At 46.9% G+C, this 15,770-nt stretch overlaps 1 protein-coding gene across 1 annotated transcript in view; it reads right to left on the bottom strand.

Annotated features, from left to right (window-relative positions):
• Positions 1 to 1,218: 1,218 nt before the first annotated feature.
• CCDC127 (coiled-coil domain containing 127) overlaps positions 1,219 to 15,770 on the bottom strand; it is a 45,215-nt gene continuing 30,663 nt past the window's right edge. The window contains exons 2-3 of the mRNA XM_030190065.1: positions 5,336 to 5,456; positions 1,219 to 2,055 (exon numbers count right to left, since the gene is read on the bottom strand). Of these exons, the coding sequence (XP_030045925.1) occupies positions 1,391 to 2,055; positions 5,336 to 5,447 (777 nt within the window). The 5' untranslated portion in view covers positions 5,448 to 5,456 and the 3' untranslated portion in view covers positions 1,219 to 1,390. The remainder of the gene's footprint in view (positions 2,056 to 5,335; positions 5,457 to 15,770) is intronic.

Consider the following 15,770-nt stretch of genomic DNA (forward strand, 5'->3'; position numbering starts at 1 on the left):
CAGGTGACTGATAAATAAACCGAGTGCCCTCAGTATGGGACCTAGAGTAACTGATTGGGTTAAAAATTGGTTGAATGGAAGGAGACAGGGTAGTGGTAACTGGAGCTTGCTCTGAAGAAAGGGATGTTATCATTGGTGTACTGCAGGGATCGATCCTTAGGCTGGATCTCTTTAATGTCTTTGTGAGCGATATTGCGGAAGGGCTGTCTGGTAAGGTTTGTCTTTTTGCGGATGATACCAAACTCTGCAACAGGGTGGACACCCTGGAGGGTGTGAATGACATGAGAAAGACTGAGCGAAGCTGGAGGAATGGTCTGATATTTGGCAACTAAGATTTAATGCTAAAAAATGCAGGGTCATGCACTTGTCACAAGAATCCGAGGGAACAGTACAATATAGGGGGTGAAGTGCTTCTATGTATGAAGGAAGAGAGGAACTTGGGGGCGATTGTGTCTGATGACCTTAAAGCTTCCAAACATTAGAAAAAGTGACGGTCAAAGCCAGAAGGATGCTTGGGTGCATAAAGAAAGGGATGACCGTCAGTTACTATGTTATGTTACCAGAAGGAGAAAAAAAAGGAGTTGATAGTGCTCTTGTATAAGTCTTTGGTGAGGCCCCATTTAGAGTAGTGTGTGCAATTCTAGAGACCGCACCTACGAAAAGATATAAACAAGATGGAGTCGATCCAGAGGGCGGCTACAAAATTGGTAAGCGGTCTTCAACACAAAAACATATAGGGACAGGCTTATGAAAATCAACATGTATGCGCTGGAAGAGAGGAGGGAGAGAGGAGATATGATAGAGACGTTTAAATATCTCAACGGCATTAATGTACAGGAAGTGAGCCTTTTTCAACTTAAGGAAAACTCTGGAACGAGGGGGCATATGATGAAATTAAGAGAGAATAGGCTTAGCAGGAATCTAAGAAAGTATTATTTCATGGAAAATGAGGTGGAAGTGTAGAATGGCCTCCCGGTGGAGGTCGTGGAGTCAAGGACTGTGTCAGAATTTAATAAAGCGTGGGATAAGCACGTAGGATCCCTTAGGAAAAGGAAGAGTTAGGGGTTACAGAGGATGGGCCATTTGGCCTTTATCTGTCATCATGTTTCTATATACTTTAGTAAAAGGGGTCCCTAAACTAGGCACCTGGTTATATAATAAACCTCTTTTGAATAATTATGATGGGTAATAAATGAGGCAGCTTTATACAGTGATGACTGAAATCATAATTGACATTTATTTTCATTTTGATATTGAGCCTTCAAATATCTCTTTCATGATAGCTATCAGTTTGCATTAAGAAAGAAAAATAGAGGCACAGAGTGCAATATGATCTGCTTAAAATATGGTCACCAGAAAATAATCATACTACTACTAAATCCTTCTCCCCCTATTTACTTAACATAGCTTGTTCTATCTTTTTATACTTGTTGAGTTCAACAGCTAATTCCCAGTATTTAAGATATAACCACATTAACCCTCCATTTTGCTGTTTGTTTGTGTTCATCAAGTCAGCACAATGTTTATCATGTTTAAAAATGTCAATTAAGCCAGTTTCCATCTTCAATTCAGCAGCAATTGGATCAGTTGCTGCTCTAATTAACAAACTGTTTTCAATTACAAATCGTCTGCTCCTGTGAAGAACATAGCTACAGTAGATGTTCTGTCTTTCTACAAGGGCTTTTTCAAATTCTTTTAGTAAATGTTTAGCTTTACTTTGCCATTGTTCTTCTTTCTCCAAACAATTCAGATAAAAGGCTGCTCCTGAAAGCTGGAAAAGCTGTTTCTGTTGCTTCAGCTGTTCACGTTCCTGCTCTAGGCTTCTTTTTTCTTCCAGCAGCTTTCGAATTTGGGAGTTAAGGGCTTCACGGAAACCTAGTGATCTTTTCTGTTCTTTCTCCAGCTCTAATTCCAAATGAGCAACTGCGCTACGGCTTTCCATCAATATGTTACGATATTTTAATTCAAGATCCTTTTCGGTAGACTTTATTTTTCTTGAACATTCTGCTTTTGCTTCTTCTGTTTCTTTCCGAGACTCCCTGGACCAGATCCAACCTAAAGAATATAGAAATAATATAAAATATTAACATTTTGTTAAACTCGCTGACTAAAAGTGACGCTAGTGACATTTTTTGAACACAGCTTTAAAGTCAGAACAATCTTTCACTTGATCATTAAACTGCACATTCCTTTGAGTTTTTATTTTTTTTTTCATGCTTAGAAATGCCAAAACATCTGCTTTCCTACTAATTGTGTAGCTCCTTTCACATTGTTTAATTTTATTGTATTGTGCTTCGCTTTGATGGTTTTCTTAAGCAGATAATCAAATAAATTGAACCTTGAATTTTAAAGGGTGTTGTGTATTACTAGGTTAAGACTACTTTATTCATCATATTTATCAGGAACACCAAGAAAAGATAAAATCAGAACATATGAGTCACATACATTTTAACATAAAAATACACTCTGCTAAATAGTGTCACGGTTGGGGAAGGTGAGCCCTTGGACTGTGATGAGATTTGCACTACCTGTGCAGTGTAAATGCTGCGCAGGCCCTCCTCGACAGCTGCTGACAGGACCACCTGGCTGAGTCTGGAAGCTGGAGAAGCTGACTTGGACTGGCTGGAGAATAGGATGCAGAGCCTAGCAGACTGGTGGGAACAAGACTGGAGCAGTGTAGAGGATGGCTCTGAAAAGAGCCCTTTGGTGAGGCTCTGATGGAGTCGAGGCCAGGGAGTAGCTTGAACAGCAGGGCCCGAAGCAGGAACAAACAGGGCTGGAAGCAGCAACAGACAGGGCTAGAAGCAGGAACAAAAAGAACTGGAAGCAGGAACAAGCAAGGCTGGAAGTGGGAACAAGCAGGACTGGAGGCAAGAACTGGCCAGACAATGAATACTAGAGCAGCACAACTCTAGAAGCCTGTTGATGAGGCTCTGGAGGGGTTTAGAGCACTTCCTTATATATCCCTAGCCAGGAAGTGAGGTAATCTGTCAGCGCCCTATCTAGGGCTATAAAAAAGGAAGTGCAGCAACCAGGAAGTAAACACTCACAAGACATTTAGGCATGGCATGATGCAGAACTCTATCAGCTTCCTGAATCAGGTGAAGGGTGTGACAGCACCCCCTCCCCAGCCCTCTAGGTTTGGGCTTAAGGGGATAAAGGCAATGAAGACACCTAAGGAGTACTGGGGCTTGCAAATTGACAGCAAGTTCCCATGTGTTATCTTCTGGTCCATAGCCCCTCCAAGTAGGGTTACCATATAGCTCCAGAAAAAGGAGTACTACTAAACCTTAAGTCACTTTCAATCTATACTTCTAAATGTGTAATAAAATATTATAACATATACTAAAGTGTGATAAATGTGCTCAGTCCGTACCCATTACAACCATTATATCCCCAAGGGAATATGTGGCAGTGTCACAGTTGGAACCATCATTGCACATTAAATGTTCCGCCTCCCAATGATGTATGTACATACAACCAAAAACCGCTGGGTGTATCAAAAGATCAAACTCAATATATCGAACCCAATATGGCAACATTCATATTTAAACTTTATGCAAATATGTAGTATATTCATAAGTTTTCCTAACCTAAATCAATGGTACCATAAGTTAACATCGATACACTCTCCAGCTGACTAACAGATATAAATAAACGGTGGTCATTAACAATGCCTACTATACATACTGTGACCTCACCTACATTGACTCCTCAACAAAATAAATCATTGCTATAAAAAAGAAATAATAGTCACTTCCCTTGAGGACACAAATGCAGAGCAGGCCTCCCTTTAACTCAAGCTGAGTTTCGAAAATCTTCATCAGAAAGGGAACTACAAAACAAACTTTAAACTTGCAACCTTGATCGCGGACAAAATCCCCGGACGGGGTCGTATTAGGACTCCTCCCTCACACGCCCTGTACGAGAGGGAGGAGTCCTGATACGACCCTGTCCGGGGGTTTTGTCCGCGATCGAGGTTGCAAGTTTAAAGTTTGTTTTGTAGTTCCTTTTCTGATGAAGATTTTCGAAACTCAGCTTGAGTTAAAGGGAGGCCTGCTTTGCAATACAGCGAATGAGTAGGAGGAGTGATCCAATTGTGGATTTTTAAATCACACGCACAGGCACATTTGTGTCCTCAAGGGAAGTGACTATTATTTCTTTTTTATAGCAATGATTTATTTTGTTGAGGAGTCAATGTAGGTGAGGTCACAGTATGTATAGTAGGCATTGTTAATGACCGCCGTTTATTTATATCTGTTAGTCAGCTAGCCAACTAGCCCAGCTACGACAGTCTAATCTCTTTACCTATCCACTTAACCCTTTTCTTCTCTCCCTATCTAACACTTTTACATCACTAATCCTATCTATTATCCTGGAATGGCAAAACCATAACAGAACTCTGTAAGCTTGAGCCTGCAAATGGGTGGGGAAATGTGGGATACAAATGCAATAAGTGACTATTATTTCTTTTTTATAGCAATGATTTATTTTGTTGAGGAGTCTATGTAGGTGAGGTCACAGTATGTATACTAACATAATGATATCAGGACAAGATATAATATTCAGTCATGAGGATGTAATTAGGATGAACAGATAGGAGGGTTCCTTAATAGTTGTGATTGGAATAATTAGGAAGTCAGATCGTTATGGGGAATCTTTATTGTACGCCTTTATGAATAAGTAGGTCTTTAATAACTTCTCGGAAGGTTGTCAGCTTGTGTGTTTTTATGGCTATCGGTAATTCATTCCATAGTTGTGTGCAGGTGTATGAGAACCTGGATGTATGTACAGATTTGTATTTAAGTCCTCTGCAATTGGGATAATGAAGGTTTAAGCAGGTGCGTGATGAACTTTTGTTGTTTCTCTCTGGTAAGTCAATTAGATCTGACATGTATGATGGGGTATCTCCATAAATGATTTTATGGACCAAGGTACATATCTTGAATGTGATACGATCTTTCAGTGGGAGCCAATGCAGGCTCTCTCTAAGGGGTCTGGCACTTTCATATTTCGCCTTGCCGAATATCAATCTGGCTGCGGTGTTCTGGGCCATCTGGAGTTTCTTGATGGTTTGTGCCTTGCATCCCGCGTATAAGGAATTACAGTAGTCCAAATGGCTCAGAACCAATGATTGCACCAATATGCGAAATGTTTCTCTTGGGAAGAAAGGTCTTGCTCTTCTGAGCCTCCACATTACATCAATTGTTACGCCTAGGAGTAACAATATAATCTATATAATCTTAACATTAAATATACGATGAATAATGTAGTGAAATCTAAAAAAACAACATTTATATTCAGGGGATGAACTTTATGTTTAAAAATTACTTACGGAATGCAGCCAGCCCCAACATTGGGACCAAAAGAGCATAATTCCATTTGTTTCCATCATCTCTTGGAACAGGCTGTATATTCCACTGACGAGGATCATTTAAATTGTTCATGAAGACAATCTTTAGAACAAAGATGTTGAACATTAAAAAAAAATCTTAGTTATAAATATAGATGGTGTAATTTCTTAAACTGCAGAAGTTCAAGAAATACTCAGATTAATATTCAGCTGCTGTGGTCAGTGTCCTTTTTAAATGCTGAAAAAAAAGGGTGGGGGGTGAGAATACTTCCACAGCAAACAAACAGGCAAACAGTGGAGGAACAAAGTTCCAAAAACTACCAGAAGTCTAATATCTTTAGCGCAAAAAGTTTATTTTCCAATAAAATCTGCATGAACAGTTCGGACCCAACATGGGCTATATTTTGGCAGTATGCCTTCCTCAGGGGTCACAAGTCTATAAATATGTAAAGAGATACGGAGAACAACTGCAATTTCAGTAAACTGTGTGACAGTCAGCAGTAGCAACACAGTGTATATGTCCCTGAGGAAAGCACACTGCTGAAACACGGCCTGTGTTGGATCCGAACTGTTTATGCAACTTTTATTGGAAAACAAATTTTACTCTGAAGATATTGGCCTTCTGGTAGTTCTTGGAACTTTGTTCTTCCACTCTTTGTCTTTTTAAATGCAGGCCATGGCAGCTAAATAAAACATGGATATTCAATGCAATTGTCTGGATATGAAGTGGCATTGAATATCTGGGTAGAGCAAATAGTTCTGCCTCTTTCCTGATAGCAGTGATATTCAAACCACATAGATAATTGGATAATATTTCTGTTCTGAATACGGCCACTCTCCAGAAAACTATCTGAACGGTGTTGAAGTAGTCTGTAGGGATATGCTGCTGCACATCCTCTGCCGGTGATGGCTAAGCCATTTAGCTGGGTAACAGCAGTTGTTATCTGGACAAATGTCTTTGAATATTGTCCCATCTACTTTTATTTATATATGACTAATAAAAGATGTTTAAATTCATGTGATTTACTTCCAGTTGAAACAGGCAAAAAACAACAAGGCAAACGATCTGCAAAATCCAATATGGGAAAGAAAGCCAGCAGATCAATGTCACAACAAAAAGATTTTCTTGAAGATACCGTGTATGAACAAAATTTGAAACCTTCGTAAAGGGGCAAATATGGTGCATAAACCCTATGGACTTGTGGTGGACTGTGTGCTCAAAGAAGAAAAACAGGCTGGGGGATTCCCGTTTTAGCTGGTTTTTTCTTGACTTTTATGAACCATATTTGCCCCTTTACAAAGGTTTCAAATTAGCCCCTGACGCAGCCCTAGGTGGGCGAAACACGGCCTGTGTCGGGTGATTTGTTCATACACGGTATCTTCAAGAAAATCTTTTTGTTGTGACATTGATCTGCTGGCTCTCTTTCCCTCTTTAAACCTCAAGCATTAATGAATGTGGGTTACCACGGATTCAGAATGTTTGCGCCCTACAATCTTCTGCTATGCAATTAATATATTTTTCAGTTACTGAAACAAATCACAGTGAACCTGGAAGACATAAGGTAAAATTATGTATCATACCTGGTCATTTTCTTTCCATTAATCATAGCAGATCAATCCATAGACTGGTGGGTTGTGTCCATCTACCAGCAGGTGGAGATAGAGAGCAATCTTTTGCCTCTCTATATGTGGTCATGTGCTACCAGGAAATCCTCAGTATAGTCGATATCAAAGCTCCAGCCGCAGGAATCACCAAACATAGAGAATTACACCCACAAAGGGACACTCTGCCACCCAACCACCGCTGAAGCGGGGGGAGGGGCACCCACACCCGCCGACGTGGGGGGAACTGGCATGTCCTGCTACCGCAACCACGGGAGGAGCTGGCTTAACCCATCACCGCCAAAGCGAGAGGGAAACAAAGCTACCCTACTACCGCACGAAGCGGGAGGGAGCACTGGCATAATTTAGTTATGAATCCAACCACCGTCGAAACGGGGGGAAAGAAGCAGCAGTTCACTGTAACACAAAGTCGTCCCAACTCCAGGGAAATCCAAGTGAAAGAACTTGAACTCGAAGTCCTCCTGAACAGGAACTGAAGTCTAAACTTGAACCTGAAATATAACTGAACTAGAACAAACAGTACAGATATCTGGGAGGGATTATGGATTGATCTGCTATGATTAATGGAAAGAAAATTATCAGGTATGATACATAAATTTTACCTTCCATATCATCAAGCAGATCAATCCATAGACTGGTGGGATGTACCCAAGCAGTATTCACCCAGGGCGGGACATGGAAATCCCAGAACGCAACACTGAAGCTCCAAACTGGGCCTCGGCCTGTGCTGCCACGTCCAAGCGATAATGCTATGAGAAGGTATGAGCAGACGCCCAAGTCACCGATCTGCAAATCTCCTCCAAGGAAACGGACCTGCACTCTGCCATCGAAGCCGCCTGTGCTCTAGTAGAATGAGCCTTCAGCTGGATAGGCGGCACCTTCCCTGCGGCCACCGCAATCGTTTTTTTGACCCAACGTGCCACAGTAGGTTTAGATGCCTGCAGACCCCTACGGGGGCACGCGAACAGCATGAACAGGTGATCCGACTTCCGGAAATCGTTGGTCACTTCCAAGTATCTGATGATAACTTGTCTAACATCCAGGCATGAGAGCACGATACTCCTCTGGATAATCCTCCCTACGGAAGGAGGGTAGACAAAGCTGCTGATTCACATGGAAGCGAGAAGCAATCTTGGGCAGGAAGGAAGGCACTGGGCGAATAGACACTCCTGCTTCCGAGAACCGCAGGAACGGCTCTCTACACGAGAGCGCCTGGAGCTCGGAAACCCTCCTGGCTGAAGCGATTGCCACCAAAAAGACCGCTTTCAACGTCAGGTCCTTCAGAGACAGCCGCGATAATGGCTCAAAGGGCGGCTTCTGCAAGGCCCGCAGCACCAGATTGAGATTCCACGTAGGCACTATCGAGTGCAGAGGAGGGCGTAGGTGATTAACCCCTTTGAGAAAACGAACCACATCTGGCTGAGAAGCCAGGGAAGCACCCTTCAGGCGACTCCTAAAGCAAGCTAGAGCCGCTACCTGGACCTTAAGAGAGCTGAGCGACAGGCCTTTCTCCAGACCTTCTTGCAGGAATGCCAACACTGAAGCAACTGGCGCCGTGAAGGGCGACAGGGATCCTGCCTCGCACTATGATACAAAGGTACGCCATACCTTGGCGTACGTAGTAGAAGTAGACCTTGTCCGAGAAGCCCTTCTTCTTCGGCTGCTTCCGCTCAAGAGCCAGGCAGTAAGACCAAAGGGGGAGGGATCCTCCATCACCACGGGACCCTGATGTAAGAGGCCCCGCTCCGCTGGAAGCCGCAGAGGACTGTCTACGAAAAGCCGGATCAGGTCCGCATACCAAGGGCGTCTGGGCCAGTCTGGACCCACCAGGACCACCCGGCCTGAGTGTTTCACCACCTGGCCGAGAATTCTGCCCAGCATAGGCCAAGGCAGGAACACGTAGAGAAGCTCCTGTACCAGCCACTGCTAGAGAAGAGCATCGACCCCCAGAGATTGAGGGTCCTGGCCTCTGCTGAAGAACAGCGGCACTTGGTAATTGGCTGAGGTCGCCATCAGATCCGAGGTCGGCATGCCCCAGCACTTCGTGATCTCCAAGAACACCCGAGCAGACAGTTGCCACTCTCCGGGATCCAAGGTATGGCGACTGAGAAAGTCCGCCTCGACATTCAGGACTCCCGCAATGTAAGCTGCAGACAGCTGGTCCAGATTCGCCTCTGCCCACTGGCATAACTTCATGGCCTCCCTGGCTGTGGGGGGGGGGGGGGGGCGCTCCTGGTATCTCCCTGGCGATTGACATAGGCCACAGCCATTGCAATGTCTGACAGGATTCGAACTGGTCTCAGTATCAGTACCTGAAGAAACGCTTGAAGCGCCAACCGAATGGCCTGAAGTTCCAAGAGGTTGATGGACCACTTTGCCTCCGCCGGCAACCATATCCACGGCACTGTCCTTCCCAGGCAGTGGGCTCCCCAGCCCGTCAAGCAGGCGTCCGTCGTAACGACAATCCACTCCGGGGACGTGAGAGGCATACCTGCTGACAACTTGTCTGACATCAGCCACCAACTTAGCGCCCTTCTCACCGCCGGGTCCAGGGGAAGGCGAACTGCGTAATCCTCCGAAACCGGAGTCCAGCGCCGCAGAAGAGAGTGCTGTAGTGGCCTCATATGGGCCCTGGCCCAGGGCACTACCTCCATCATGGCCGTCATGGAGCCCAACAGTTGCACATAATCCCAAGCCCAAGGAGCTGAGGAGGCTAGGAACCGGCTCACCTGGGCCTGAAGCTTGAGGCTCTGGTTGTCCGGCAGGAACACTCTGCCCACTTGGGCGTCGAACCGAACACCCATATACTCCAGGGACTGAGTCGAGCACAGCTGACTTTTCTCCCGGTTGATGATCCGCAAAGGAGGGAGCTCGAATCAGTCAGTCGTCCAGGTAGGGATGGACTTGCACTCCTTCCTTGCGGAGATAAGCCGCAATGACCACCATCACTTTGGAGAAGGTCCGTGGAGCCGTAGCCAACCTGAACGGGAGGGCTCTGAACTGGAAGTGCCGGCCCAGCACTGCAAAGCGCAGGAAGCGCTGATGAGGCGGCCAGATGGGAATGTGCAGATAAGCTTCCTTGATGTCCAAGGATGCCAGGAATTATCCTTCTTGTACAGCAGCAATCACGGAGCGGAGAGTCTCCATACGGAAATGCCGTATTTGCAAGGCCCGATTGACTCCCTTGAGGTCGAGAATAGGCCAAAAAGAGTCTCCTTTCTTTGGCACCACAAAGTAAATGGAGTAACGTCCTGTGCCACGCTGCTCTAAGAGCACTGGGACCACCGCCCCAAGGCGGAGCAAGTTGTCCAGAGTCTGCTAAACTGCTGCTACTTTGAGGGGAGTCTTGCAGGAGAGTTCACGAATCCGTCTCTCAGGGGCTGGCAGAACTCCAATTTGTAGCCGTCTCTGATGACTTCTAGAACCCAAGCGTCTGAAGTTACCCTGGTCCATTCGCCCAGAAAAGGACAGCCTTCCTCCTATCTGCTCTGGGCCTTGGACCCGTCATTGGGTACGAGACCCTGGGGGAGGACTGGAGGAAGAACCTCCTGAGCGGCGGTCTCTGCGAAAGGAATGCTGCTTCGGAGAGAACCTCTGCTTGAAGAAGGAGGAGGAGGAGCCCGACTTGCCCAGGCGATACCGATGGGCTTCTTGAAAACGGCCCTTAAAGGAACCAGGGCGAGCACTGCTGGCCCTTGCCTTGACCTGCAGCAACCTCTTGCCTTTAGAACTGCCGAGATCTGTCACGATCTTGTCCAGCTCATCCCCGAAGAGCAGCTTGCCCTTAAAAGGCAACTTGGCTAAGCGAGATTTGGAGGCATGGTCAGCTGATCAATGCTTAAGCCATAGCCATTGACGGGCAGAGACTGTCTGAGACATACCTTTAGCAGAGGCTCTCAAAACATCATACAGCAAGTCTGCCATGCCAAGTAAGCCAAGCCCGACCAAATCGCCCTGAAGGAAGGATCCGAGGGGGAGGCCCGCTGCACCACCGTCAGGCATGCCCTGGCCACATAGGAGCCGCAAACCGAGGCCTGCAAACTCAAGGCGGCTGCTTCAAAGGCTAACTTTAAGGCCGCTTCCAATTTCCTGTCCTGTGAATCCTTAAGGGCAGAGCCATCTTCCACCGGCAAAGCCGTCTTTTTTGTCACAGCAGTGATTAGAGAGTCCACTCCTGGCCAGCGCAAGGCCTCCTGTTCACCCTCTGGCAGAGGGTACAGACGAGTCATGGCCCTGGCTACCTTGAGGCTCGCCTCAGGAGAATCCCATTGAGCCGAAATTAGAATTTTCATGGCTTCATGGATGTGGAAGGTCCTGGAAGGGCGCTTGGTTCCCAACATAATAGCGGAACCCGCCGAGGCTGAAGGAGGGCCTTCCTCCGGAGAGGAAATACTCAAGATGCTCATAGCCTGAACAGGTTAGGCAATTCCTCTGAGCGAAAAAGCCGCGCTGCAGAGGGGTCATCTCCCCCATCAGGGCGAGGATCAGCCTCCTCCACAAAGAATCCCCAAGGGACCTTTGGGAGAACTCAGAAACGCTGCCCTCATCTACATCAGAGGAGACAGAGTCCCCCAAGACCTGAAGATCCACCTGAGGGTGCTTGATCAGGGAAGCCTCTTCCCCCATATCTGACAGGGGAGCAGGAGCCGCATTTTGCAGTTGAAAGGCTTGATGCAGCAACAAAATAAACTCGGGAGAGAAACCCCCCTGTTTGTGCACCTCTGCAACCTGGGCCACAGCCCTAGAGGAAGTCTCAACCTCCACTCCATAGAGCGGGGGAGAGGCGCGCTGCGCATCCAAAATGGCGTCTGGCGCATCACTCCGTGAAGGAGCCGCGTGGGAAGCATGGCGCTTAAACTTCGCCATCTTCTTACCGCCGCCCAATCAAAGGTGGCCATACCAGAGGCCGTCCGAGCTGCATGGGCGGCCGACGTCGGAAGGGCAGACATCGGGGGATGGGCGCCTAAGGCGGGAAAGGCCGCCGACGCCCCAGCGGAGGAAAACGGCTAAATCAGCAAAGTCCGGAAGGGCGCCCAAAAAGGGCTTCTCTGCCTCCAATCCCCGCGCGTCTCCCCACTAGCCGCGCGATCGAGGTCCGGGGAGCGCTTTTTCGCGCCCTTACCATCCGACGCCATGATCCACGAGGGAAACGTTCGGGGAACCCCCTGCCCGCTAGGAAAAGGTAAAATTCCTAGCTGCAACGAATTGTGTCCCAGTGAGCAGCTGCAAGTAAAATCTTTTCTGCTTCAAGATTGTTATGTTTTTTTTTTTTGTTTGTTTTTTTAACGGAGCCAGTGGGACGGGGGAGAAAAGGAGGGACCTGGCACCACCAGGTTTGCACTTGCTCACGAAGAGCCCTCAACCCCAGTTACTCAACAAAGCCTAAGTAAATAGGCGTGGAGACCAAGCCAGAGCTGCTGCGTGTGACCACACACCTGCTAGATAGAGAGAATACTGAAGAATTCCTGGTAGCACATGACTACATATAGAGAGGCAAAAGATTGCTCTCTATCTCCACCTGCTGGTAGATGGACACAACCCACCAGTCTATGGATTGATCTGCTTGATGATATGGAATAGGCCATATAAACAAGCTAAAGAGCAGTAAAATTACTTGAACCTGCTGGAATACTCCCCATGGTACTGAAAAAAACTCACAAAAGAAATTGTAGGTCTATTATTAATGATTTGTAACCTATCATTTAGACCTGATCATAGTACCTGAAGATTGGAAAGTGACTATCATCATAAACTATCATGAATGCCAGTTTAAAAAGAAAGGAATCCATGGGGTGATTCAAAACTAGTACAGACCAGTAAGCCCTATGTCAGTGTGGTGTACACAATATGCAGATCACACAGGAATGATATTTAAAAGTCATTTTTATTATCACAACATGGTCATGTTTGCCCACTTCTGTGCTGCACCAGGAGTCAACTGCTAACACAGTATAAATCAGTAACACAATAATATAACAAAAGATGAATTTAAGAAAGAGACTTATAAAAATATATTAAAAGAAAAATCAACAACTAAAAATTCAACATATAGAATGTGTGGGAACCAACTGTTAAAATGTGCAAACACGATTTGCATAATAACAGTTACTTAAGAACATATTCCCCCCCCCCCCCCCCCCCGATAGTCAGCTGGCAGCGGGCAGCACTTTTGCTGTCCACACCGGTGTTAAACCCAGATATTTAATGCCAGGCAGTTTCCTGTGACCATTAACCGGTTAAGCCAATATGCAGAGCTAACCGGTTAAGTGCTCAGCTGTTAAAGATAGGCCTGCTATTTATTTATTGGGCCCATAATGTTTCATACAAAATAGAGAACTGCAGGGGAGTGGGGAGAGCAGGAATCCAGCGGGGATGGACCCGGGTCCTGCGGAGCCACACAACTGAACCAAGGGAAAATTAGGTTCTTACCTTGGTAATTCTCTTTCCTTTAGTCATAGCAGATGAAGCCATTACGTATGGGTTGTGTCCATCAACCAGCAGGGGAAGATAGAGAGCACTCAACTTTTCACAGTGCCTCATGGCCTGCCAGCTCCACTGCCTCTTCAGTATTTGAAGCTTCCAAAGCAGTATGGCAAACCGCAATGGGAATAACATGAACTTTCCTCACAGCGAACGATGGCCCTTTAACAAGGGCATGAACTCAAAAGGAGGGAATGAACACATCCTCCTGGAAGGAATAAACTCGTCCTCCTTATTGTATAACTGGAGGGGATACACGCAACCTCCTGGAGGGAATAAACTCATCCTCCAAAACATAAACTGGAGGGAATGGACTCATCCTCCTATAAGTGAACATGAATCCTGAAGACTGTTTTCCAACTTTCTCCCAAGGAAGGAACTTCAGGAAACAAGAACAGTACCTGAAACAGATTCACAGCATACAGACAATCATACAGGGAGGGCTCATGGCTTCATCTGCTATGACTAAAGGAAAGAAAATTACCAAGGTAAGAACCTAATTTTCCCTTCCTTGTCATCAAGCAGATGAAGCCATTATGTATGGGAAGTAACAAAGCAATCCCTAAATAGGGTGGGAACAGGTCACACCACGCGCTAGCACTTGTGCTCCAAAACGCGCATCCCTCCTAGCAGCCACATCCAGCCTGTAATGTCAGGCAAAAGAGAGCTTAGAAGCTCATGTTGCTGCACTGCATATCTCTTGACGAGAGAGTGCTCCAGTTTCAGCCCAAGAGGAAGAAATCACTCTGGTAGAATGTGCCTTAAAGGCTACAGGCGGAGACTGGCCGGCAAGCAGATAAGCTGAAAAGATAGTTTCTTTGAGCCAGTGGGCAATAGTGACTTTAGACACTGGAGACCCTCTGCGAGGACCTGATAGCAAAACAAACAGATGATCATAGATCCTGAAAGAGATAGTAACTCGCAGATACTGCAGCAGAGTCCTGCGCACAACAGGTGCAACTGCCCAAAAGATTCTGGAAACTCCTCCTTATCAAAGGACGGCAAGAAAATAGGCTGGTTTAGGTGAAACGCTGAAACCACCTTAGGCATGAAGGAAGGCACGGTCCAAACCGTGACCCCGGACTCTGAGAATTGCAGAAATGGGTCTCTACAGGACAGCGCCTGGAGCTCTGACACCCGTCTCGCTGAAGTAATGGCCACAAGAAAAACGGCCTTTAGTGTCAAATCTTTCTCCGATGCTCACCGAAGTGGCTCAAAAGGAGAAGCCTGCAGGGCCTTCAAAACTAGCCCCAGGTTCCAAGCTGGACAGGGTGCTCGCACGAAAGGCCGGAGCCGAAGCACCCCACTAAGAAACCGTGCCACATCTGGATGAGCAGCTAAAGACACGCCTTCAACCTTACCACGAAGGGAGGCCAACGCTGCCACTTGCACCCGCAGGGAATTATAGGCCAAGCCTATTTGTACACCATCCTGCAAAAAGTCCAGAATTGATGAGACAGGAGCCCGCATGGGTGTGATCGCTTTTGAAGCACACCAAGACTCAAACTGGCGCCAAATCCTGGCATAAGCCACGGAAGTGGAACGCTTGCGGGCCTGCAGGAGAGTGGAAATGACTGTGTTTGAATAGCCTTTGTCCCTCAATTGCGCCCTCTCAATCGCCATGCCATAAGACCAAAGCGGCAGGCGTCCTCCATGGCTACCGGGCCCTGTGACAACAGGTTCGGTACCAGAGGTAAAGGAAGGGGAGCCTCCACTAGCATCTGTCGGAGGTCCGCACACCAAGGCCTCCTGGGTGAATCCGGGGCGATGAGGACCACTTCTCCTGGGTGCAGCCGAATCCGCAGGAGCACGCGCCCTATCAAGGGCCACGGAGGGAACACATATAGTAGGCCCGGATGCCAGGGCTGAGTCAAGGCATCCAACCCTGCCGAGCGAAGATCTCTCCGTCTGCTGAAGAAGCACGGAACTTTGGCATTTGAACTTGTCGCCATAAGATCCATCACGGGTTTGCCCCATTTGGCACATATCTGTAGGAATACTTTGTCTGCTAGTTCCCATTCTGCTGGATCGATCTGATGCCTGCTTAGATAATCGGCTTGCACGTTGCTCTGACCTGCAATGTAAGCTGCCGACAGAAACTGAAGATGCAGCTCGGCCCAGTGGCAAATCTGTTCGGCCTGCGCGGCCAGTGCTCTGCACTGAGTGCCGCCTTGTCGATTTATGTAGGCCACTGCTGTCGTGTTGTCCGACATCACTCTGACAGCCAATCCTTCCAGGGTCACTTGAAAGGCCAGAAGCGCCTGAAACACCGCTTTCAACTCCAGGCGGTTGATGGACCACTCAGACTCCTCGG

Source organism: Microcaecilia unicolor, chromosome 1 (assembly GCF_901765095.1).
Source record: "Microcaecilia unicolor chromosome 1, aMicUni1.1, whole genome shotgun sequence".
Classification (NCBI taxonomy): Eukaryota; Metazoa; Chordata; class Amphibia; order Gymnophiona; family Siphonopidae; genus Microcaecilia; species Microcaecilia unicolor.